The 26623-nt window shown below is 36.0% G+C and overlaps 1 protein-coding gene across 2 annotated transcripts in view; it reads right to left on the bottom strand.

The window, feature by feature from the left end:
• LOC129264707 (chromatin-remodeling ATPase INO80-like) overlaps positions 1 to 22715 on the bottom strand; it is a 34127-nt gene extending 11412 nt beyond the window's left edge. The window contains exons 1-15 of one of the 2 annotated variants that reach the window (XM_054902629.2): positions 22343 to 22715; positions 16517 to 16742; positions 14725 to 14879; positions 10114 to 10181; positions 9007 to 9147; positions 8296 to 8419; positions 8108 to 8163; positions 7399 to 7539; positions 6391 to 6648; positions 5741 to 5936; positions 4905 to 5018; positions 2712 to 2914; positions 1589 to 1684; positions 662 to 955; positions 94 to 211 (exon numbers count right to left, since the gene is read on the bottom strand). In XM_054902629.2, coding sequence (XP_054758604.2) covers positions 94 to 211; positions 662 to 955; positions 1589 to 1684; positions 2712 to 2914; positions 4905 to 5018; positions 5741 to 5936; positions 6391 to 6648; positions 7399 to 7539; positions 8108 to 8163; positions 8296 to 8419; positions 9007 to 9147; positions 10114 to 10181; positions 14725 to 14879; positions 16517 to 16689 — 2137 coding nt within the window. In that variant the 5' untranslated portion in view covers positions 16690 to 16742; positions 22343 to 22715. The remainder of the gene's footprint in view (positions 1 to 93; positions 212 to 661; positions 956 to 1588; positions 1685 to 2711; positions 2915 to 4904; positions 5019 to 5740; positions 5937 to 6390; positions 6649 to 7398; positions 7540 to 8107; positions 8164 to 8295; positions 8420 to 9006; positions 9148 to 10113; positions 10182 to 14724; positions 14880 to 16516; positions 16743 to 22342) is intronic. The other variant, XM_064102292.1, reaches the window with a different exon arrangement.
• Between the last annotated feature and the right edge of the window lie 3908 nt (positions 22716 to 26623).

Consider the following 26623-nt stretch of genomic DNA (forward strand, 5'->3'; position numbering starts at 1 on the left):
CCTTGAACATCTGGAATATTCCCATCATAATAAATTGGTTGGAAATGGCAAGTAAATCTCATGTTTGTAATATTCAATCTCATTTGGACATACCTTCATCAAATCCAGATTGTTTCTCTACATGGCTCTCTATGTCCTTTGAGAACCAATCATTGAATTCTTCATGGCTATCAAACAGTGTTGGCATGATGAAATGAAGCAAGGCCCATAACTGTAAAGAAAATAAAACAAATATTACAATCATAATCCCAAATGCCTTGACACAAGATATTTCTTTAATAACTATCACATTTTGGATTAGAGTTTATGATTAAAGAAATCAATCAACTACAAATTTCAAATGGTGATGATTTGCATCATAGTGACAGGAAAAAAAAATCCTTGAATGCTTGAGCACCGAGGTAGCTGAGCTAAAGCCGGGGTGATAATAATAGCGAGGCCTGCTGGGAGAACAGTTTTCGGAACTGAAGTGGTTACCCTGGGTAAATATACCGTTAATACTATTATTATTACTATATGTTACATGAAAGGGGAAGATGTTCCTATGATTCAGGCGACCTGCTATACAAAAATTGATACTGATCGATACTATCCATACTATTACTGAATGTTAACCGTCATATGTCAGAACCCTTTTCTCATTTTCTTGGACCATTCTTACCTCAGCCATACTGTTCTGGATAGGTGTTCCTGTGAGCAGTAACCTGTTCCTACAGTTGAACCCAAGTAGTAGTCTCCAACGAACGCTAGAGCTGCTCTTGATGGCTTGGGCTTCATCAAGGATCATGTAATGCCACTTGATACGTTGGAAGTACCTGATGTCCTGAACAACCAGCTGATAGCTGGTCACCAGGATGTGGAACTCGGCTTGTTCCGTGTGGAGTACTGGTGGGCGTTGGCCCCAGAACTTACGCAGAGTCTTCCGGTCCTGGGGGTTCCCCCAATATGGCAAAACCTACAAGAAATGACAATGAAGTTTGAATGAATATATACATAAACTTATCAGCGAGTTGATAAATACCTTCTTTAATACCTTTTATTTCCCTTTTTTGCTCTAGTGACATCTCACATTTTGAAGAAAACATGTTTTGGTTTTATGAACTTTTTGGTTTTAGTAACAAGATAAGTTTCCATGTGAATATCAAATTGAAATTCCAGCTTCTCTTTCTTGGTAAATGTAGTCACTATGTCATGTCTAAGGAATAATTATCCCACTGTGTATAGTGATATGTAGCCACCTATCTGTGGTTTGTATTCCTCTTCATAACATTTCAACTTGTCAGATTAGTTTTGTTACCACAGCAGAATAATAAATATATATTCATTAAATAACCATGAGTCACAATGCTGACAATCACTTTGTTGAAGAAGCAACAAGCAAGACTAATGCAAATTGTACCATGCAATTTGTTTGATGCAATTTGCACTACATCACTTGTTTAAAAACGGAAATCAAAATAAGAGCATAAAGCCATTTGTCCTCCTCATCAATGACCAACAGTTTGAATCAAGGAACTCAATAGAAATAATTCTCTCTCTTTTTCCTACAAGATTAAATCCTGCTCATGAATGAGAGTTTTGAACTTACCCTTAGCTTTGGCACAAATCTACTGCACTCTTGAGTCCAGTTGTGGAGAGTAGATGCAGGTGCAACCACAAGAAATGGACCCCAGATACCTTGGCTCTGTAGAAAGAAAAACAAATTAAAAACATTAACTTTGGCATTTTGCAGTTTTTGGTTAGATATCTAAATTATTTTTCTAAATCCATTCATAATAATATCTACTTGAATGAGTATTTAACAACATTTATAGAATATCATCGAGTTCTGTAATCTTAAAAATATGTCTTCTGACATCTAATAACTACATGTTTATACTAGGTGTAGATGAAGATGTTAGGTTCGCACTGTGGTACTGTTTCTAAGAAAATTATTTTACAGTTCACCATAAGGCTGGCCCTACTATAACCTGTAAGGGCTTTCTTAATTTACTTTGTAATTTTCTTACTTTATTTTTATGTAACTGATATAAAGGGAGACTGAGACATCGTATTACAATTAAAAGTGACTACTCCATTCAAATAAAATATAATAAAACCAAACACCATTGATCAGTTTTAAAATACATTTTCTCATTATACAGTGCATCCCAGAAAAAAGGAAACTGGGATTCTTATGTCTTCATCCTTCAAAGAAAAATTAATTATGATATTTCATTTACATCATCATACAATTCAATTATTCCTCTATATTTTGATACCTAATATGAGACAAATACTTCACGTATTGATGAGCAAGACGAGGTCGAAATTCTAATGTCAAAATCAGGTTGCGCAGAAAACTTGAACAAGATTGGTTCGTGATATGGCGGCCGTGCTTATTCGCCGATTGGCTCATTAGCATTTCTTTTGTATTATTTTGTTTCTCTGATCACTGAAATGAGAGAGGATTTAGATTTACACGTGAGTTTCTGCGCAAATCATTTCTGACATGCCTCAACATTTATTGTTTTTATCTGCCATGCGCGAACGATTTGCTATAATGTTGGTCTCATATAACAGATGAGACTTCACTCTCACCATAAATATCAAAATTATAGTAAAAACATATTTACTTATTGTGAAACCTGTCTCTGAAAATGGGTTTCTTTTTTTTGTGGGACGCACTGTATACATAAAATGACATGAGTCAATCTCACAGAATCTCATACCTCAGCTAGATGGGCTAAAAAGGCAATGCTCTGTACAGTCTTTCCCAGACCCATTTCATCAGCTAGAATCCCATTGATACCACAGTCATATAGGTTAACCAACCAGTTCATCCCTTTGAGCTGGTATCCCTTCAATGTCCCTCGGAACATGGATGGTTGAGGGTTCTGCACTGTGTCCATAGAGGGAGTCGACAAGCTGAAAGCTAAAAGCAGAAAGACAAACAGCCATGCACATTAATATGAATAGATAGAATCTTAAGAGGTTTACCAACCAGTTAAACCCTTTGAGCTGGTAACACTTCAGTGTCCCACAGAACATGGGTGGCTGAGGTTGATGCTTTGCGTCCGTAGAGTCTATGACAAGCTGAATGCCAAAACCAGACAGGGGATAGATTTGCGGACTAATATGCATAGTTCAAAAATGAGTGCTAAAAACAGAACAGGTAGGGCCTTTCATATGAACTGTACTATTTCTTTCTTATTCACAACCACACTTTAGACTTATATACATGCTTCCAATATAGATATCAACTACTTCTTCTTTAAACAAGGTATAGATATCAACTACTTCTTCTTTAAACCACGCGATTCAATATAGCAGCAGTGCTGACTTTGAAAACTACTATAAAATAATTATTCACAAAAAAAAACACCATTCATATAATGATACAATACTACGTTCATTGACATTTGACTTTGATCATGTGACCTAAAACTTGTCAGTGATACTTGATTACCCCTATATCCACATTTTATACACTATATCTATAAACTTTGAAAGTTATGACAGCAATCTAATAATTACCTCTAAAATGGCCAAAGTTCAATGACCTTAAATGACCTTTGACTTTAGTCATGTGACCTGAAACTCGCATGAGATGTTCAGTGATATTTGATGACCCATATGTCCAAGTTTTATGAACTAGATCAATATACTTACAGAGTTATGATGGTAATTCAACAAATACCCCCAACATGGCCAAAGTCCATTGACCTTTTACCGTGATCATGTGACCTGAAACTCGCACAAGATGTTCGGTTATACTTGGTTACTCTTATGTAAACATTTTATGAACTAGACCAATACACTTACAGAGATATGATGGTAATTCTACAAATACCCCCAACATGGCCAAAGTTCGTTGACCTTAAATGACATTTGACCTTGATCATGTGACCTGATACTCGGACGGGATGTTCAAAGATACTTGATTACTCTTATGTCCAAGTTTCATGAATCAGATCCATAAACATTCAAAGTTATGATGGTAATTCAACAGATACCCCATTATGGCCAAAGTTCATTGACCTTTGACCTCGGTCATGTGACCTGAAATGCGCACAGGACGTTTAGTGATACTTGATTACTCGTATGTCCAAGTTTTATGAACTAGACCAATAAACTTTCAAAGTTATGATGGTAATTAAATAAATATCCCCAATTTGGCCAAAGTTCATTGACCCTAAATGACCTTTGACCTTAATCATATGACTTGAAACTTACACAGGATGTTCAGTGATACTTGATTACTATTATGTCCAAGTTTCATGAATCAGATCCATAAGCTTTTAAAGTTATGATGGTAATTCATCAGATACCCCCAAATTGGCCAAAGTTCATTAACCCTAAATGACCTTTGACCTTAATCATGTGACGTGAAACTCAAGCAGAATGTTCAGTAATACTTGATTAACCTTATGGCCAAGTTTCATGAACTAGGTCCATATACTTTCTAAGTTATCTGTTATGCTGTCATTTCAAAAACTTAACCTTCGGTTAAGATTTGGTGTTGACGCCGCCACCGCCATCGGAAAAGCGGCGTCTATAGTCTCACTCTGCTATCAGATACCCCCAAATTGGCCAAAGTTCATTAACCCTAAATGACCTTTGACCTTAATCATGTGACGTGAAACTCAAGCAGAATGTTCAGTAATACTTGATTAACCTTATGGCCAAGTTTCATGAACTAGGTCCATATACTTTCTAAGTTATCTGTTATGCTGTCATTTCGAAAACTTAACCTTCGGTTAAGATTTGGTGTTGACGCCGCCACCGCCATCGGAAAAGCGGCGTCTATAGTCTCACTCTGCTATGCAGGTGAGACAAAAACCTAATGTCTATGTAGGCTCAGTGAGATATACCAGATGAACCATTACTATGATACTGAAGGAAATCAAACCATTTGTTCTTACCAGACTCTAGTTGTGGCAAAGTTGAATCACAATCAAAATCTTTCTTTGAGTTCTCAAATGAGTTGTATGCATTAGTCACATTTAATAAGGCACGTTGCTTCATTGTCTCAGTATCTGCCATGAAGAAAAAAACACAAAAATTTCTTCTATCAACCAACATCTATACTCACACTATAGTATACTATCTGCATATACATAGAAAAATGATAATCTGTATATATATCATGCCAATCAATATCCAATAATCTTGGAATATTTTCCCACATTCAGGTATATTAAAATATTAACTTCATATAAAAGTAATGAGCTTAAAAAAAAAAAATGTTTAATCTAAAAAAAAAAGTTTTAGCTTGAACAAATTTTTTCTTTTTCAAAATAAATACTACATAAAAATTGATTATCTAATTTTATCCATTATTCAAATAATACAAACAAACTCAAATAATATTTGGGGGAATTTGGGCAAGTTTACAAGTGTGAAATCGAAGCTATTCCTAAAAGTTGTTTTAGTACCCTACTAACTTCCTTTCCCTCCTCATACAAAGCAATATAAACGAGGGTGGAATACGCCACATAGAAAATCTTACACCAAATTGCTGAGATACTGTTCAAGCTACGGTATTTTCACCAGTTTTAATCCACACTTATATCACTGCCAAGTATTCCAGAACAAACTCTGATTTCTTGAGTGAGTTAAAAAATATGAATAAATCTTTGATTAACATAAGTATGTATACAGTAAAATGTTCACATCTTTCTGATAATCTGTAATTTGTTACATATCAAATCAGTCGGCATCAGTGACCACTGAGTTAAATGTACATTCAGAGATTTACCATAATCATCTGTTTCTATATCCACAAGAAGGCCCTCTTTGACAGTACGCTGTCGTTGAGGCGTCTTCTCATCTAACATATTGAGTATGCGATTTCTCTCCTCCTCCCCTTGGCCAGTCAGCTTACGGCTCATGAAATGTGCGTAGAGTTCGGTCTGCGTGATCAAGAAGTTCAATTTGCGCTGCTGACGCTTTGCCTGCGAGAGGGAAGGAATGTTCATGGATGCATTATAATCCCTGTCAGAAACTAAACCACTCATAACAAGTAGTGAATAGACATTGTTAATTTAGATATCCATCTTGTATAAGAAAAACTGATAATAATAATTCCGATCCGATTATGAGAACTGATGATATTATGATCCATATTTATAGCAATTACCGATATTAATACATTTTTTATTTTCACAATGGTATTGTTCTGCAAAGAATAAAAAATACAACATCACCAGAACATAATACAGACATGCATGGTGATGTAACAAAGCAACACATGTAACTCTTACTTCTGAAATACTTAAGATATCAAGGTGGCTTTAACATTTATTAAAAAAAGAAATTTAAATAAATGAAAATAACTGAAACTGGGCCCAGAACTCTCCTTTACCCAAAGGAAATACAACATATTGTTCAACTTGGAAAGGAACCCACCTCTCTAAACTCATCATCGATTCTCCTCTGTTCCTGAGCTTCTTTTTCAGCCTTCCTGCGATGTTCTTTCTCCACCTTCTCATAGTGTTTCCAGAATGCCATCATCTCTCGGGTAAGACGTCTTGCCTTGTAAGGAGTTTCCTTGCACAGCCTCTGAGACTGGATGGCTGTACGGCGTAGCTCCTTCTGGCATCCCTGCGCCATCTTCCGACAGTTCGTCAGTATGTTGTTGTGCACAGAGGCACGATGTTTGTGGGCCTGTGTATGGGATTGAGTGGATTCTTCATAAGTTATCACCAATTATCCTTTTTTTTTAAACATTTCATTGATCATAAAATAACTTGAATTGACACTCCTTCCAAGGACTTCCAAGAAACAAGTAAGTAAATTTCTCCTTTGAGACATTTGCACAGAATGTGATTTCTTGTGACAAATGAAAATGGGCTTATTCGAAAAGGAACTTCAGGATCCAAATTCTTTCAATACTGCATAACTTCTTATGGCTTCACAGGAGTTTTATTACATCTATCTTGGTATCTTCATCTACATCAATTCACTGTCTTCTAATACAGAAATTGAACCAATACTAGGATGAGCTTACTACCTTTAAAACATGAAATCCTGATTCCTGAACCCCCCCCCCCCCCCGGGCAAAGAAATAAAATGAAATTAGGATGTCAAACCAGAAACTGTCTTCAATTACACAATTTGGTTAAATTAATACTAGGATGATATTATAACCTTTAAAACAAGAAATCCTGACCCCTCCCCCTTGGCAAAGAAATAAAATAAAATAAGGATGTCAAACCAGAAATTTTCTTCAATTTGGTTGTGTTTTGCTTTTCTCAGTGCACAAAATTGTAAGATGCTATAAAACAACACTATTCTCAATTTGAAAACAAAGCAGAAAATTTAAACCCTACATATTACATTCCTCGAGCATGAAATTAAAACTTTTACAGATACCTATGACGTAACACAAATATGTCATGGAAACAGTTGTTATACCTTGGGGATATCTCTCTTTGCAATGGCCAGCCATATTCTCTTCCTTCTGGCATCAACGTCCTTGATTGAGGTAAACTTTCTATTAGCATCCTGAAACACAGCTACTGAGCCATCATAGTCTGAGACACACTCCTGCATCATCTAAAACAACAACACAATGGAAACATCATTGCTGTAGCATATACACCACACAAAGCCTAAAGAGGCATGAAAGTTCGATCCAACAGTGGGCGATAGGTTCTTTAATTTTTGTATTAATTGAATTTCATTTCTTCTTTTTTTTTTTTTTTAATTTATGTATTATTTTTTTCCTCTCTCTTTCTTTTTTTTTTTATTTTTTATTTTTTTTGGGGGGTAATCACTTTTAATGACATTACACTTTATCAAGGAATATCCTGCTGATATCTCAGCTTCCTATCTCCAAAAAGTAAGATACCAGGCCATATTAAAGAGAGGCTATCCTGTTTCATGCTGTTTTATGGGGAAGAAAGGTATTTTTTCCACTCTTGCAAACTACATTTCACTATTTTAAACCAAAAGGTCTTGTTCCCCAGGACAAATGGTGGAGATGTAATAGCTCAACCGGATAGTCCAGCGTAATGTTTCAAATTGAATGGTATCAAATTCCAGATGAGAGCTGATCATAAAATTGCCGTAACATGCAAAAGGTAGTGCCACTCTCAGATGAAACCTTCATGAAATACCTTACCTGTGGCTCACCCTGATCCTCGCTTTCTTTCCTTTCTCTCTCTCGCTTGAGTTTTTCTAAACATAACAAGAAAAAAAAAAAAAAATCAGCAACTTTGATTATATCATGCAGCAATATCCAGTATCATTCAAGTCAGGTTGATTTCAAAGTACTAGCTATCAAAAGCGTTGAGAAAAGGAATGACTCACCTTTGATTTTACTACTGCTGGAAGTTTTCTTGGCTTTCTTGGGCCCAAGGATTGTCCTCTGATGGTCCAGGAATTTGTCGTAGTTGGACAAAAGTCCTGCACTGTAGTACTGGTATTGCTGAAGCTACAGAAAGGAGAGAATTATTCAAATAAATTAAAAATAAACAAATAAAACATGTATAAATAGACATCTTCACTATCAATTCTTGACAACATGCCAAACATGAAATATATCTGTTAACTGAATTCTTCATGTTGCAGTTCATTCATTTGTAACAGGTAATGGAATATTACATTTCAAATTCTCACAAAAGAAATATCCATATGAACGGTAAATTAAGTTAAAAAGAACTACTGCCTATGAAAGGTTAATAAACAACAATACCCTGAAAAGATATTATCAAAGTACAATTCCTGAACATAGCGATTAATATCTTATCAAGCAATTTCATTTGGTTTCCCTACATTCTAGCTAAGGCCATCTGCCACCTAACCATACTTCTGACTTTTCTTTAGATGGTGTAAGACGGCCCCTAATATCAATACGAATAAATCTAAAGTCCAATCCTTTCAAAGAGCATATATCATAATGTAATATGCACTCTACAAGATCTATTTATTAATATAATTTCAATTATCGAAACAGTTAAAAAGAATGAACACTCATAACTGGACTTTGCCTAGCTATAAAGAAATTTCCTCCAAACTTACTTCGCTTTCTATGTAGAACTGGTTTTTACACTGTCTCCCAAATTTGTGAAGTCTTAGCATTTCCCGAAGGTCATTTTTTGAAAGAGACTTGTCCTCCTCTTCCTCATCCTCAAGATCGGAAGAGTCACTTAATAGTATGGCCTGCAATAATGAAAAAAAAAACATCCAATATTTTATTGTTCGAAACAGAATTCAGAAATAGAAATCCCCTGAAAAAGTCATTTTGCCCAATTGATCGTGGGCCCGGCAGCCACTGAGTAACGCCAGATTGACGTTGCTCTATCCCTCAAATCGTTGAACGCCAAACAGGGAAGCAGCAACTCCCATCTTTTAACGTCTTTTGGTCTGACGCGGCCAGGGCTTGAACTTCCGACCTCTCGCTTGTGAGACGGACACTAAACCAACTGAGCCAACACACCAGTTTGTGTGTATGTGTGTTAGTAAATGGAACATTTCCAATAATCCAAAATATTTTGATACCATGCCCCCATAACACAAAATGTTATAATTTTGATTGAATATAAGATGCAACTAGATGTCAAAGGACCAACCAGAATCTCTGTATTATTAGACCAAGGTCATCAGAGCTGTTAACTCATGTCAGTCTTTTTTTAAGTTTAGATTTCAGGAAGACATACTACAATCTTGACACATTTATTAAGTTTACAGAAATATGTACAACCTATGATCACTTAATATTGCTGGTAATATATTTATTCAATATGGACATCATGACCTACTGCCATTAGATGTCACTATTCTGGTTCAAATGCATAAGAAATATGTACAAAAATCTAAGGCAAACTTCTCCATAATTATGCAAAGCTCCTTAAAACAAATTGGCTAGTGACTATGTACCTGATTAAGACTTATGATTCCAGAGAGATATAATTTTGAAATTACATAAATCATTGATATCAAATAAACACTTTTTCTGTTATTTATTTCTTTGAGGAAAATGTAAAAATCAATGAACAACACAAAAAGTTCTGCCTTTGATCTATCCTACATATATGTTCGGTATTTCTTCTTAACTGACACAATAACATTCTATATTCATTTTTTGTCTCTCCTCTAATTTTTTAATTTAGGTTTAAAGAATCTTACCTTCAGCCACCTCCTATTTTTCTTCACCTTCCCAAAATTGAAAAACTTTCTCTTGTCTGATCTTCTCTCTGTCAAACCAAAGATAAGAAATCAAGACAGAATATGTCAAATTACTTTATTACTTGCCTCCTAGTAATTACTAAGCCAAAATTTACAAAGTGATTTCAAAACAATGTTTTATGGAGATAAGTACTGTAAGCTTGATTTAGAACAAGGAGTTCCAATGATAAATACACACTTTAGTCACACAATGCTAAATTCACTCTGGTTGCTATGGTTTGATTGAACTCTTTATTCATAACTGTGGCATCATTTGAATACACAATGAGAATATACCGCAGAATTGCGTGTGAATTTAATGCCTTGTGATGAAAGTGTGCATATTCATTGAATCTTACTTTATGTACATGGTTACACACCACTATTCTTTGAAACCACCTTTGTTAATTTGGGCCTATATCATGGATGTATGCTGTGAAGGAGAAACCGATCCTTATCAGTAGAAGAAAAATGACAGAAAAATGAGAGAAAAATATCAGAGAAAGCTTGGCAAAAACAAAAATCAAATAGTTTAATAATTAATTTTCAAAGTTTTTTAATTTTGTGTGCTGCTCCTAAATGTGAACTTGTGAAGGGTGTCAAAATGTCCATAACATGCTTGTTTCAGTGATTCACAATGAACTAATAATAAGTAGTAGATTTTTCCATCAAAGCATGAATGACATACTTCAACATGCAGGAAAATTTATCATTTTTTTATATTGAACAATAAGTTTATGGAACCCATAGTACACAAGGTAAGGAAGAAAGGCTTGAAAATTGATAGCTCCAAAATCTAGAGTGTAGACAAGTGGAATGCCTCAGGAAGTCTCGCTGGCATTTTGCAATTCAATATAGCACCAGTGCTTTAAAATCAATGAAGGGTCATTCCATGCCAATTCACCCAATGAATGTGCAATTTTGCACCCGACCCTCTCGGAATTCCTTGTAAATTGGTACACATAAAATTCACCATGGCCCACGCACAAAACAAAAAAAATTAGTCCAATTGGTCCGTCGGTTCTCGCGCTACGGCCCACCCTTTTCTCCTTGTTTTGACAAAAATGGGCGTGACCCTCAACTTTCAATGGCCACTGCGTCGTAACGTGTTGACCAATTTTCATGAAACAGGTACCATTTATTAGGAAATTCAGAGAGGAATCCAAAACATGCATCAAATAATGTATTGGAGCAATTTATAAGGTCGTGACCTTTGACCTTTACTTTGACCTTGAGTTTGACCCCCGGACAAATAATTTTTTAACTTGATTTTGATGTATGTTAATTATTAGTATGATATTGACAAAATATGTTAAAATCAATGATGATATTTTATTTCTTCACCTTTTAAAACTCTTCCAAAGATACCATGAAATTTCACTCTAGTCCTACATACTGATATTCATGTTAGTAAAGTGTTAACCATTTACATGATTTCTTCCAATCTTAAGTTACAGTATGCATGCACATGAAAAGAAATTAAGCTCATCAGTTCACAAATGAAACATTAAACATTTATGCTCATGAATAGGTATCTGTTTAGGCAATTTGATGTTCAGCAATATATGTCATATATATACATATATATATATATATATATTCTTGTTAGTAAAGTGTTTACTTTTATCATCAAATTGTTGAGTATATGCCTATTTACTAACAAGAATATATATATATATATGTATATATATGACATATATTGCTGAACATCAAATTGCCTAAACAGATACCTATTCATGAGCATAAATGTTTAATGTTTCATTTGTGAACTGATGAGCTTAATTTCTTTTCATGTGCATGCATACTGTAACTTAAGATTGGAAGAAATCATGTAAATGGTTATCACTTTACTAACATGAATATCAGTATGTAGGACTAGAGTGAAATTTCATGGTATCTTTGGAAGAGTTTTAAAAGGTGAAGACAAAAAATATCATCATTGGTTTTAACATATTTTGTCAATATCATACAAATGATTAACATACACGAAAATCAAGTTAAAAAATTATTTGTCCGGGGGTCAAACTCAAGGTCAAAGTAAAGGTCAAAGGTCATGACCTTATAAATCGCTTCAATACATTATTTGATGCATGTTTTGGATTCCTCTCTGAATTTTCTAATAAATGGTACCTGTTTCATGAAAATTGGTCAACACGTTACGACGCAGTGGCCATTGAAAGTTGAGGGTCACACCCATTTTTGTCAAAACAAGGAGAAAAGGGCGGGCCGTAGCGCGAGAACCGACGGACCAATTGGACTAATTTTTTTGTTTTGTTCGTGGGCCATGGTGAATTTTATGTGTACCAATTTACAACGAATTCTGAGACGGTCGGGTGCAACCACTGGGTGAATCCAGATGGAATGACCCTGAACTATTATTTACAAAAACACCAATCAAATGATCTTGGACCTTGATTATGTGACCTGAAACTCACACAAATGATCAGTGATACTTGATTACCTATATGTCTAAAGTTTTATGCAATGGATCTATTTACTTTCAAAATTATGACAACATTTCAAAAACTTGACCTTGGTTCAGATTTCAATGTTGATACCACAACATCGACAAAGTTCATTGACCCTAAATGACCTTTGACCTTGATCATATGACCTGAAACTCTTAACAAGTGGAATGCCTCTGGCCGTCTCACCTGCATCACGCGATTCAATATAGCAGCAGTGCTGATTTTGAAAACTACTATAACTCGCACAAGATGTTCAGTGATACTTGGTTACTCTTATTTCCACGTTTTATGAACTAGACCAATACACTTATAGAGATATGATGGCAATTCAACAAATACCCCCAACGTGGCCAAAGTTCTTTGACCTTACATGACCTTTGACCTTGATCATGTGACCTGAAACTCGCACAGGATGTTCAGTGATACTTGATTACTATTATGTCCAAGTTTTATGAACTAGACCAACACACTTTCAAATTTATGGCTGTAATTCAACAAATACCCCAATTTGGCCAAAGTTCATTGACCCTAAATGACCTTTGACCTTGATCATGTGACCTGAAACTTGCACAGGATGTTCAGTAATACTTGATTACTATTATGTCCAAGTTTCATGAATCAGATCCATAAACTTTCAAAGTTATGATGGTAATTCAACAGATACCCCCAATTCGGCCAAAGTTCATTGACCCTAAATGACCTTTGACCTTGGTCATGTGATGTGAAACTCAAGCAGGATGTTCAGTGATACTTGATTAACCTTATGTATAAGTTTCATGAACTAGGTCCATATATTTTCTAAGTTATGATGACATTTCAAAAACTTAACCTTAGGTTAAGATTTTGATGTTGATTCCCCCAACATGGTCTAAGTTCATTGACCCTAAATGACCTTTGACCTTGGTCATGTGACATGAAACTCAGGCAGGATGTTCAGTAATACTTGATTAACCTTATGGCCAAGTTTCATGAACTAGGTCCATATACTTTCTAAGTTATGCTGTCATTTCAAAAACTTAACCTCAGGTTAAGATTTGGTGTTGACGCCGCCGCCGTCGGAAAAGCGGCGCCTATAGTCTCACTCTGCTATGCAGGTGAGACAAAAATGATCAGTGATACTCGATTACTCTGACGTCCAAGATTCATGAATTAGATCTATAAACTTTAAAAGTTATTATGACATCACAAAAAATACCCCAATATGGTAAAAGTTCATTGACCATAAATGACTTTTGACCTTATCATGTCACCTGAAACACAAGCAAGACGATCAGTGATACTTGACTACTCTTATTCTTAAGTTTCATTAACTAGATCCATATCACTTTAAATTTATGATAACATAAAAAAAAAACTTAACCTTGGTTAGGATTTTAATGTTGACGACTCCCCAACCGCCGCTGCCACAAAAGCGGCTCCTATATTCTCTTTAGTGGCCATTCTATGTTTTTCAGCAATTATAATTTAAATTTTGCATTTTTCCAGCCTTCAGAATTTAAATATTTAGCATCTAGTGCACTCTCTCAAGAATATTTTCATTTTTATTTAAAAAGAGCCCTTTGACAACTTACAACTTTAGTAACTGGATAATAGATAGCTACAGATAAAGATTATATTCTGAAATTTCTAGCCCATCCCATGCTTAGAAGAGGTTTTATATAAACAAGATAAAATGCACAGATATTTTATTGTGATCAGGCACCCGATCAAAATAAAATTGGATGTAAAATGGGTCAATTTATCCAATAAACATATTTTTATTTCATATCCTTGACATCATAACCGTTTTAGGGTACACACATTCATGTATAATCTATTAATAAGTTGAAATAGTGCTATGCATTTTTAGGGGATTTACCAAATCTAAAGGTAGGCTTTAACAACAAGAATTTTAATCTTTAAATGGTTTCAATTTAAATGAGAATCAATATGATTAAGAATATGATTTGGAACCTAACAACAGATCAACATTTATGCATCTTCATCAAACACCACACTGGCCAGCTTCCCTCTTTCCTTCTCAATCTAATTCACCAAATGGAAAATCTTCCATTTTCATTTCCTTCCCTTTCACACAAACAGATTTATTATGAACCCAACTCACCTGCTTTGGCTAATGTATCAGTGTCAACAATATCTTGATCACATTTAACATCTGCTAGATACTCCTGGTCAATGACAGGATTTGACTGAGTCTCAGGTACAAATTCTTTCCCAACCTCTTCTATATCTCTGTCCTTTACTGTTGCTTCTTCCTCTCTGAAAAAAAATTGAGACAAACAATTGGACAACACATTTATGTACATGTCATGAATCATTTAGGTCATATTCAGAACCATGTTTATGAATAATTTTAATGTCAGCATTTTCCGCAAGCATTATTTCTTATTCCTGGAGTTGCATATATCAAGATGCAATTCAAACATCAAACGCAGACTTCCAACCTATTTGAAGATTAGTTTTACACATCAGACTCCAAAGTCTTTTCTTACAAAGAGTTACAATTTATCAATATCAGACTCAAATTCAAAATTTTTATTTGTCATGATTATAGCAAAGTGAGATCGTGTTTTGTGGCTAGTAAGTATTCGTAATTTGTTGAGATTTTGGAGTGCTTTCTTCCAATAAGGTCTGAATAGTAGATTAAAATGGATGTCAGAAACTTAACACATTAAAGAAACAATATCAAGGATTTTCATATATCAAACAAGTAAACTTCTTTCTAAAATTCTTTATCCGAATCATACCACATTGATTTCCAAACCTATAAGGTGCCATACAAATCAAAGTTAATTCCTATTGATGCATAGTGCTACAACCCATGATGACAATTCACGAATCCAAATATGTTTTATAGATTTTTTAAAAGAATATTTTCCAACTCGCTAAGCTCCAGCCTCCACCCCTAAAAAGAGAGCTCAGATCTCATTCCTTCAGTGACATAATCTGTCAATCTGAATAAGCATCACCAATGCTGCAGTCACATTTCCCCTTTGGTGCCCACATGGTAAGTCGAAAACAGCCATTTTTTTATGGATGTCTATACCAACCACACACAAAAATTATAAAAACGGCAGGTTTCAAGCTGCTGTATGGCCATCATAGGACATATATGACTGCGCTTTAACATTTTACAGTTGCCAATGTTATGTAACTCAACTCAGCAGTCAGCACATGCTCACAATAGAATCACATGCTTTCATAAAATAGCTTTACTTTGCCTTTCATTTGCTGGTGATGCTGCAGCATGTCTGACATTGCATGGTTTGCTCTGGAAAACTACATACCACTGTCCCTTTGTTAATTTACTAACTATCTGATGAAGATTGACTGATGATGTCACAGAGGTTATGAGATATAAGCTCTCTTTTGGTTTTTTTTTTATGTATGAGTTTTATTTAGCACTATGTCTAAATAGGGATCAACTTGTATTTGGATAGCACAGAACCTTCGCGGCCCTCGTATCATGCACTATTTGTGACTGCAGAGGTCAATTTGCAAATCCAGGCAAACAAATCACATCATGGATGGAGATCCTTTGTACCCGCTGCAGCAAAAAATAATGCATATTGTTTATGGCAGCTATTAGGGCAACTTTAGTAAGGATGGTTGCCCCAAAACACTCCACTTTAAAAACGTTAGGGGCGAGTGTGGCTGTCATAAGGGCGAAATCGCCTGTCGCCCTCATGTATTTCCTATGCTGTTGAACATTTTACTTTAGTCTGATACAATTCATTAGCATTAATTTTGCTGCTGTCACTTGGTTTGTGGGAACACCAGAATGGGAAAATTGCATCTGACAGATTCTGGTGTTGTCATGACTCGTTCCAAATAAAGCATACTCCAAGAATTAACTACATGTATACCATGACAACTCAAACTAAGGATCTACTTACACTAAGGGCTCTTCCATGCACCGATCCACAAAGTCAAGAAATGAGTCCAAGCGGACAGCTTGTTCCAGACGCTGGATATGAATGGGTTTGGCAAGTGGGACGCCCCCTATAGGGCCGTCGGGCGGAATCGCTTCCACTAATGCAGACCCGGCTGAAGTATTTTCTTCACTCATTCTGAGCAAGCCATGACATTATCCCCTCGTCACACAGGTTGGTCTGTTCTTCACTGATGGAGGGGGGGGGGGGGAGAGAGAGAACTAAATTCATGTCAATGTTGATCTTCTCGTGAATGAGTAATAAATACTTTAGCCTTGACATGTTCAAATATTATTTAAGAATTATGCACAGTATGGATAATTATAAAATAAGAAAATTGATAACTTGTGTATATTTCAAGGTTAAGCCTGGGCCCTGGTCCAGGTAGAATATAACCCAGAACAGAATGGACTGGTAAGCATGTCAAAAATTTGACCAATTCTGGAATGGCTCAAAGCTCAGTTAAAAATATAACGTGTGCCATTTAATCACAAGATGAACATTTAACTATTTTTTACAACAGTTTAACAGTACATGTATATAAATCTAGGGCCTAAGGGAGAAAAAAAACTTCCCATAAGTTGCTGAAATTTCACATTTTACATCTTTATACTCATGGAATGGCCATCTATTTTCTATATGTCCTTACAATTGTTTTGATCTAGTTGGAAACTACAAAAAAATTTAATAGCAACTTTTGGTGAAGGTTTTTTTTTGTAACATCATAAAACAATCTTTCAGAGTCGAGAAAGAGGTGACTATTCTTCATTTTCTCAATAGCTTCCAACTTAAGCAATACAATTTAAAGAAAATATGCAAAATAGATTGCCATTTCATGGATTTAATGATGAAAAATATGAAACATTAGCAACTTTTGGTGAAGGTCTATTTTTTTGCCCCTGCCGGTTAACCATAAACACTGTTTAATAATTATATAATATTGACTGGCCTTGAGGGGAACATCAAACCCTCTATCCATCAGGATGGTCCCATCTAGTCACTACCTATGCACATTGAAACCAATAAACTATTCTTCAAAGAGTAGGGTGTTCATCAGGTGTAATTCATTTGTCGGTCCCTGGCAAATAACTAAAAAACGTCAAGTCAATCTTAAATTGCCATTTAATTTGATTCTTTCCGATAACGCCCACATTCTATAAATTCTTCAACAACAATCAAAATGCTAATTATCATGGCAATTTTCATTTTCTTAATTTCAAAGTCATTAGGTCACTGAATTTTGTATTCAAATTTGCAAGGTTGAAAATCTTGTATGGATATATGGAGTTCTCGGGTAAAGATAAAGTTCTAATGAGTAATGTCACATTGTTACCGAAATGAGGCATGCAGCACAACATTTGCCTGGGGTAGCTCACCCGTTTTTTTGCTGCATGTTCGCATGATTTGGTCGCTAACTTTAGTCCATATCACAATTACTGCGAAGCCATGTCTGAGAATTTGAACGATATTGTCGAGATCGAAGCTGAAATAAAGCCTTCCGGATCACGATATTTGGAAAAGCAGTGGGCAGATTGTTTATTGACCTCGAAATGTGACTGAGACTTGCCATGACATTTGTAAACAATTTCTGATGGGAAATTTGCTTTAAGTCGGCCGGTTTTAAACTGCATTAGCACTAAAGCTGTGTTGGTAGGACAGGATTCTACAATGCTGTTGTTTGAACCTTGCAAAGATTCTCGGAACGTTGGGCCTATCGTCTGGTAGGGGATCGTATTACCGAACACTTTTCATGAATTTAATCATATCAAACATATCATTCTCATAAAATTCACCAAACTTTCACTATAAATACACAAATACCTATAAAATATAAATATGTAAACATTTTGCCGATATCGTTTTTCTTTTTTTTACAATATCAGCTTCAATCGGAACCTTCTTCGCATGTGAAATATTTTGGACACTTGAAGGAAGGTATCGTATTACCGAACGTGTGTTTTCTATGGGAAAAGTTGAGAAAACAACAAAATCACTGATGAGCAATTTTGAACATATTTTATTATTTTGAAAATATAAAGCATTTGAACATGTGTTTTTGACCATTTTTCATCAGCTTTCTGTTCAAGTTCCCTTTGGAAATGCCTATTACGATCTCTGGATCGACCATGCATTGTCAACATGTTAAAGACGATCTACAAAAAGCCACACAAAAAACAGGTAATCCTGGGTTTTAGGGGACTAAATTATTTGGACGCAAAAGTGGTCGCTAACTTTGCTCAACTCATCCCAGCTTTCACACTGTAAAACAGGGAAAAAAATACTTTTGTTTTACAGGAGCCATTTTTCTCACTGGTCACAAATTTATGGGAGCCATTTTTCAATTTCCAAGAGCCATTTTTTAATTTGCTAGAGCCATTTTTTAAATAAAAAAGGAAACATCATTTGTAATTATTATCATTTTAGACATGTTAAATTTGAAGTATTGTTTGTTGTATTTTAATGTGCCATCAGTACTATTTCTTTATATCTTTTACCAACAAAAGTAATGATTGCAATAATGCCATTTGATTTAATGTGCCATCTCTACTATTTTTTTTACTAATAAAAGTAATGAATGATTTACTTAGATATGTATTGCCATTTGTCTTTATTCAGTGCTATTGTAGAAAAATCTGATTATCAAATTTTTAATGTGGCTGTGTGAGTGATCCTGAAACTTTGAAAGAAGAGATAGAGAGGTTACTATACAACTGTAAAATAATACATGAAAGGCTGGTATCCAATATGTTTTGTACAGTATCCAATAGAATAGAGTACACTTCTCATGGATTTTGATTAGTAAATAAGCATAATTTTGTGTGCAGTTTCCTTAGGAACAAATGCTTCATGCTCATAATAAATGAGGAACGTGGTATGCCTCATAGCTGAATGCTTTTTCATGTGACTAGAGCCTGAAATGAACTGATCACCAAAGCTCACAACTACCTCTTTCCGATGGGGATCGGAGCGAGCAGCATACGCACGACAGGCCTGGCAGAAGACCAAAAGCTTCAGTCTCTGTATTTTGGTTGTTCCGCTGAACTGCGTTGGCTCACTCACCAATACATAGACTGAAGACCTTGGAGGCCCGTACGTACAGATTAGCAGTATTAGCAGTAATATTAGCAGTAACGTTAGATCTAATATTCGGAAACCCGATTTTCCGATCGTTTTTTTTACATAAAATGTCACATTTTGAAAAAGAAATTACATCCATATTTACGAAAAAATGTATAAAATTCAGAAGTTTCGTACCTTAGATCGCAGTTACCGCTAATTCCTTTCAAATGATATCGAAACATCGTCATCTTCAATCCTTTCGTTGGTCAACGTAAGTTGCCATCTTGGATGACGTCATCATCCTTACAGACGTATTTACCAGTCGCTATATATCGCGATTTGTGCCGCTGCTTTGCGCTTGTAATCTACGTACGTGCGTTCGGAACTTGTCGCTCGCATTGATTCGCCAGGATATCAAAAATTCTAATCGGAAAGCCTTGATAAAAGCACACCTCATTGAACGTAGAGGGCAGCAACACACAGCTGCCATTTTTTCATCTACCGTACTTACCGTACTAGTGCGCTCGCTGAGTTTTGTGAATGTGAATGGTACATTACGTGCACGTTATAACCTACGCACGAAGGGAAGACAGCGGACGTATGGCTGAGCTAGTTACTGTACACAAGATCACGGGAGTGATTTTTTTTTCCCGATCGCTCTCTATTGGGTTTGCAAGTGCGATTTTCAAAGCTTACGAGAGCAAAATCGCTCAGCGCTCCCATGTATTTTTTTCGCTGCTGTAAAATAATTGATAAACAGCCCTCCCCCATTCCCGCAGGTGCTGCCACCCCACCCCTTCCCTTCCTGATCTAATTTTGGTGAAGTTTGCGGTCACTGCCAAATCGTGGTTTCGGGAACTACTCGTCGATTTGTGTGCATGCACTTGTGTACAAAGTGAATAGAGGTGGAAATAGGGAACTGTGCATGTGACATAGCGTAGTACTGCTGTACAAAGTGAACGGTGGTTCCCAATTTCACGATAATGCCGCGGTCACTTATGATGCCTGGGTGCAAAATTTACCAGCCCCAAGATTACCCAATGGCAAAATCATACCACGTTTGGATCATGGCATGCATGGACATAGACAGCTGGCAGCAGTCCGTTTCGAGGAGTTTTTTAACATTTTTATTTTATTTTTATTTCTCCTCGTACACAGACGGCTCGCGATCGTGCAGCCGCTATTAAGGGGTTAACAATGCAAAATCCCCCAGACGGGGCTCATCGATTTTTGTCTTTATTTCATAGAAATATATAAAAAGAACTGGACCAAAATAAACTTAAAAGGGAAAAAAACAGTGACTTACTTCGACTGTCGTGCAACTTAACTTCCCTGTTTTATCCGAACTTAATACATTTGAACATATGGCCATTGAGTCCCTGTACAGGTCGAGCTACAACTTCGGTCTCTGTATTTTGGTGAGTGGAGCCAATGGAGTTCAGTGGAACAACCAACATAACAGAGACTGAAGCTTTTGGTCTACCGTAACGGCGGCTGCACAATAGCAAGCCGTCTGTTAGACCAAAAGCTTCAGTCTCTGTATTTTGGTTGTTCCGCTGAACTACGTTGGCTCCACTCACCAATACAAAGACTGAAGAGTTGTTGGCCCGTACCTATAGACAACGTATAAGTGAACTAACGTTTTATAGGTCGCGATTTAAAACTGTTTTTAAACGAAATTTACAGTTTCATGGTTTCCATTATCAGGGAAATATGAATAACTTAAGTAATTGCGTACCTTGGACCGGAGTTATTGGAAAAAAATCCTATGGATGATTGAGAAATCTTTCATCTAAGACATTTTCACCTAAGCTGACAGTTTTTCTTGCATGTTGCCATCTTGAAGGACGTCATTATCCTTATTAACTTTTCAATGTCTCGATATATCGAATGTCATCTGCTACCTGTGATCGTAGCGGTTTAGCTCGCATACTCGCATATATGGAGCAGATCGTATAATATCGAAATTCGAAAGTAATATCGATATCACATTCGTAAATTGTTGACGCCCTCTCCGTTCTCCGGCTGGCATGTGCGAGGAATATTTTGTATCCCTGGCCTTAGGCCTTAAAATCGCCCTTCATGGTGTTTATGGCTTAGGTCTGCTCCTGAGTCCTGGGTCTCCTCAAATTTGCACCCCTAAATAGCGTAATTTTCATGACCAAATTAGCAACCCTAAATGGCGTGAAGAGAGAAAAAAGGCTACCCTAAGGTGATTTACCAGCGAACGGTGCTGAAATGCAACCCTTTTTGCCAAAGACATCGACGCTGCCCGAGTATGGGACCCTTTTCGACGCTTTTTCTGGACGCGGGTGCGTAGCAGGCCATGTGGAGAGTAACCCCCCCCCCCGGGTATATTTTTGTTCCTGAAATCAAGAATATGCCGCGCAATTAATTGCAAACTTGCGATTGATTGCTAATACTTAATACTGCCAGTGCTAATCTGCTCCAAGAGTCCAAGACCAAGTCCAAGAAACAAGGACTCAAGAGTGTAATTTGATTTGCTTCAGTTAAAAGTGATCAATCAATTGTAAAATTGCAACAGAATATTTGCGATTGATTGCAAATATTTTCTTGCAACACCCCCCTAACTAAGATTTCAAGTTCAACGTCATGACATGACAATTGTTACTCTACATGCAACATTGGCATGTTTATGTTAGGTCTACCGCCGGTAATAAAGTAACGTTAATTTCTTGATGAAATTGAAAATAAAATTGACGAACTTACCCATTCACACTCAAGTCAAAAGAACCGCGAATCAGGGGGAAGGTAAAATGCTTGTTAATTCAAAATGATCAAGAAGGAAGCACCGCAACTGGTAAGGCGGATCACTAAACATTCACTTTCAGAACCTCACAGGCCACGAGTTCAAACTTCAGTCCAAGCTAGCTGCAAGAGAGTCGACTTGAATGCTCAGGCCTCACACACCATGCACGATGCATGCATGGCTTCGGATGCTCCGCCATAGGCCGTGGGGCTCGCAGAGCTTCGAGTTGAGCCTAGCTAGCTACATAAGAATGGGCATCCATACTCGCTCGAGATCGATCTCTCGGTAATTTCCGTCAGCCATTCGGGTCGTCGGGCAGAGGCAAAGTAGAGTGGCCTTTCTGCGACAAAAAAAAAAAACTTCCCGGCCTGAAGAAGGTCACACACCCCGGGGTCACACACCGTTATACTGCAATCATTATCCTGGATTTATTAATTATTTTTTAACGGGTAGGATATGAGCAGCAAAAAAGAAAAGGGTCAAAATTTAACTCCTCCAGAAATTGACTAGAAAAAAATCCAAGTCTGAAAACGGCCAACATTTTCTTTTTTTTACAAGGGGGCCAGGGGTGCTCCTTTAAAATACCAAATAGGTACCCCCACCCCCTTTCTCTATACAGTGCATCCCAGAAGAAAAAAACACGAAACCGTAATTTAGTGTAATTTTAGGTTGTCATGATCATAAATTTACTTCATGAGATGTACATAAATGAAAAGATATGATTCTCTTCTTTCTATGTCAACATTCTTATAACGCTCGCGACCGATTGAAACAAGAACGTGATGGCTCACCGGCAAAGTCATGCTGTTACAAAGTTCGTAACTTAAAGGTCAAGTCCATCCCAGTAAAATGTTGATTTGAATAAATAAAGAAAAATAAAACTATAGCGTGCTGAAAATCCCAGTAAAATGTTGATTTGAATAAATAAAGAAAAATCAAACTAGCATGCTGAAAATTTCATCAAAATCGGATATAAAATAAGAAAGTTATGACATTTTAAAGATTCGCTTATAGTTTCACAAAACAGTGATATGCACAATTTAGTGACATGCAATTGAAACAGTCGATGATGTCCTTCACTCACTATTTCTTTTGTTTTTTTATTGTTTGAAGTATACCGTACAATATATCATTTTTTTACAGATTTGACAATAAGGACCAATTAACTTGAATGAACCATAATTATAGACAATGCTAATTCTACATGTTCATCAGGGAGGAATTAATCTTTGTTTCACTTGACAATGAGGAGAAAAGTAGAATATTGCATATTTAATCAAACAAAATACAAAATAAATAGTGAGTGGATGACTTCGTCAGTCTCCTCATTTACAAACCGACCAGGATGTCCATGACTAAATTGTGAAATTAAAGGGGAATCCAACCCAAATAAAAACTTGTTTTTACAAGAAAGAGAAAAATCAGACAAGTTGATAGGTGAAAGTTTGAACAATATTGGACAAACAACAAGAAAGTTATGAATTTTTAAAAGTTGTAAATATTGGTAATCACTATACCCATGGAGACTTCAAATTGGCCGCATATGGGATGTCATAGTGATGTAAGGCAAGGACTACTCTTCTATGTACTCCAATGCATAAAATTTAATTTTTCCCAAAAGTTTTATTTCAAATTATATTTTTCTTTCATGAGGACATAAAACAATATACTACCTGGGTTATATTTAGATTACTGCCCCAGGGGAATGGGTACGTAGGAGAAAACCACAAATCCCTGATAATAAAGTACATGGCCTATGGGAAAGTTGTCCTTGCCCCTTGTCATAATTTACTTACCCAGTTGCCAATTTGAAATCTACATACTATTAGTGATCTCAATTTTAAAGCAGCTATAACTTTCTTATTGCTTGTCCGATTTCTTTCAAACTTTCACCATTCTGTTTAATTTATTTTTCTCCTTCCCAACACAACATTTTATGGCCAAGACTGGATTCCCCTTAAAGGAGAATGAAACCCTTGAACCCAGCTGAATCGATATCAAAGAGAAAAATCAAAGAAACATATTGTTGAAAGTTTGAGGAAGATTGAATGAATAATAAGAAAGTTATGAGCATTTGAATATTGAGATCACTAATGCCATGTAGTTCCTCCCATTGGCAATGCGACCAAGATCTGTGATGTCACACACGTACAACTCCCTCATTACTTTAGTACTTATTTCCTTTATATTCTCACTTTTATAGAGTCTATCACAAGGTGAGGTGTTCTCTTTATGAGAGGACAAGTACAGAGGTTTCACAACATTATATCATTGATGAATCGATTGTCATATGATTAGAATGAGCAAAAAGAAATGTTTTGGGGTATATTTTGCAAAAAGTACAAAATATACATTTAAATAAGATACAAAAACTTCAAAATAAATATGCCAGAATGCTTTTGAAAAAAAGATTATAATACATCACAAATTTCTTTGTTGCAGTCACTGAAGTGGCAATCAGTAGATCAGCGTATAAAATATCAGTATTGTGTTCTTGTATATAAAATAATGAATGATTTAGTTCCAAATTATTTAAAACCTTTAGTATGTAAACGGCCCGTGAAATACAGGACACGGTTTTCTTTACGATGCCCCCTTCAGCTTCCCAAAGCTAGAATTGAACATAAAAGAAAATCTTTCGCATATGTCGGACCCAAATTATTTAATGCACTTCCTTCAAATTTACAAGTTTGTACCTCCTTGTTAGTTTTAAAAAAATTATGCAAAGCCTTTCATACGAATTGATAAAGAGCGAAATGATATTCCATTGATTTACAATGCTATGTATGTTTAAATTGTCACTTCCCACTCTATATTTTGGTGTTAATTGTTTCTGATGTTAGATATTTTTTATTTTGTATTTTTGATGTTGTTTGTTGTTGTTGTTGTTGTTCATGGTTATCTTGACATGTATTTTAAACTGCAGGGCGCCTTTGTAAAGCAGTTTTAAGAACTGAACAGGCCTACCCTGCAGTATAAAATAAATAAAACAAAATAAATAAATAAATAAATAAATATTTTCAGTGTCCAAAAGGGGAGAGTTGTTCATCTGTGACATCATACATCTTGGCCGCATTGCCAATGGGAGGATCTCCATAGCATTAGTGATCTCGACATTCAAATGCTCATAACTCTTCTATTGCTTTAGTCCTATTTTACTCAAACTTTTGTTGATCTTATTCTTTGATTTTTCTGCTTTCACAAAAGCTAACTTGCTCCAAGAGTTTCATTCTCCTTTAAGCAAAACTTTCAAATGTCAATAACTTTCTTATTTTACATTCCTTTTTGATGAAATTTTCAGTGTTATGCTTGTTGTATATTACTCTTTTTATTCAAATCAACTTTTTGTTGGGATGGACTTGTCCTTTTAATATTGATATTTTCTTCTTTCATTTAATGAGATCTTAAATAAAATGACGCGTGTTGCATGTTATTCTCAAATATTTCCCAATTCATTGAGACTTCATCGTATACATGCATTTGAAGCAACCTTATATGCAGTGAAGTGATTTCAACCCGTCAGCACTAGCGTACCTACGGGGGGGGGGGGCAGATTGCCCCCCTGACGAGTCTTGAAGACCTTTTTTTTTTTTTTTTTTTTTTGCTTGTCAAATTTTTTGTCTGGTACGAAATCCTTTATTTGTGGTTGAAGACCTTTTTTTTTTTTTGCTTGTCAATTTTTTTTGGCGGACGAATTTGCCCCGGCCCCCCTGTGGAAAATTCTAGGTACGCAACTGCCCGTCAGTAAGTGAAAGGGGTCAAAGTAGATGAATATAATTTTTTTCTTCTGATTTCTCCTCTTTTTTTGTGTGATGATGTTTGTTTAGAGGTGTTGTGGCCCAGTGGATAAGTCTCCGGGCTTTGAACCACACGGTATCGGGTTCAAATCCCACCACGGCACTCGAGTCCTTTGGCAAGGTGTTTATCTACATTTGCCACTCTGCACCCAGGTGTAGTAAATGGGTAACCAGTAGAAGGATATCGCTTGAATGCTCGAGGTCCGACCAGGGTATAGCTGTGTTATGAAGCCGGGGTAATAGTATGCTGCACTTAGAAACAATTGTATTAAGCATACCATAACATTTTATGGTTCATTCAAGTTGGACCTTGTTGTCTCTGTAAAAATTGAAATATTGTATAATTCAAACAATAAAAAAAATAATAGTGAGTGAGGGACATCATCGATTCTCTCATTTGCATGTGGCTAAATTGTGCATCTAACTATTTTGTGAAATATAAGC

The sequence above is a fragment of the Lytechinus pictus genome, chromosome 7 (assembly GCF_037042905.1).
Source record: "Lytechinus pictus isolate F3 Inbred chromosome 7, Lp3.0, whole genome shotgun sequence".
Classification (NCBI taxonomy): Eukaryota; Metazoa; Echinodermata; class Echinoidea; order Temnopleuroida; family Toxopneustidae; genus Lytechinus; species Lytechinus pictus.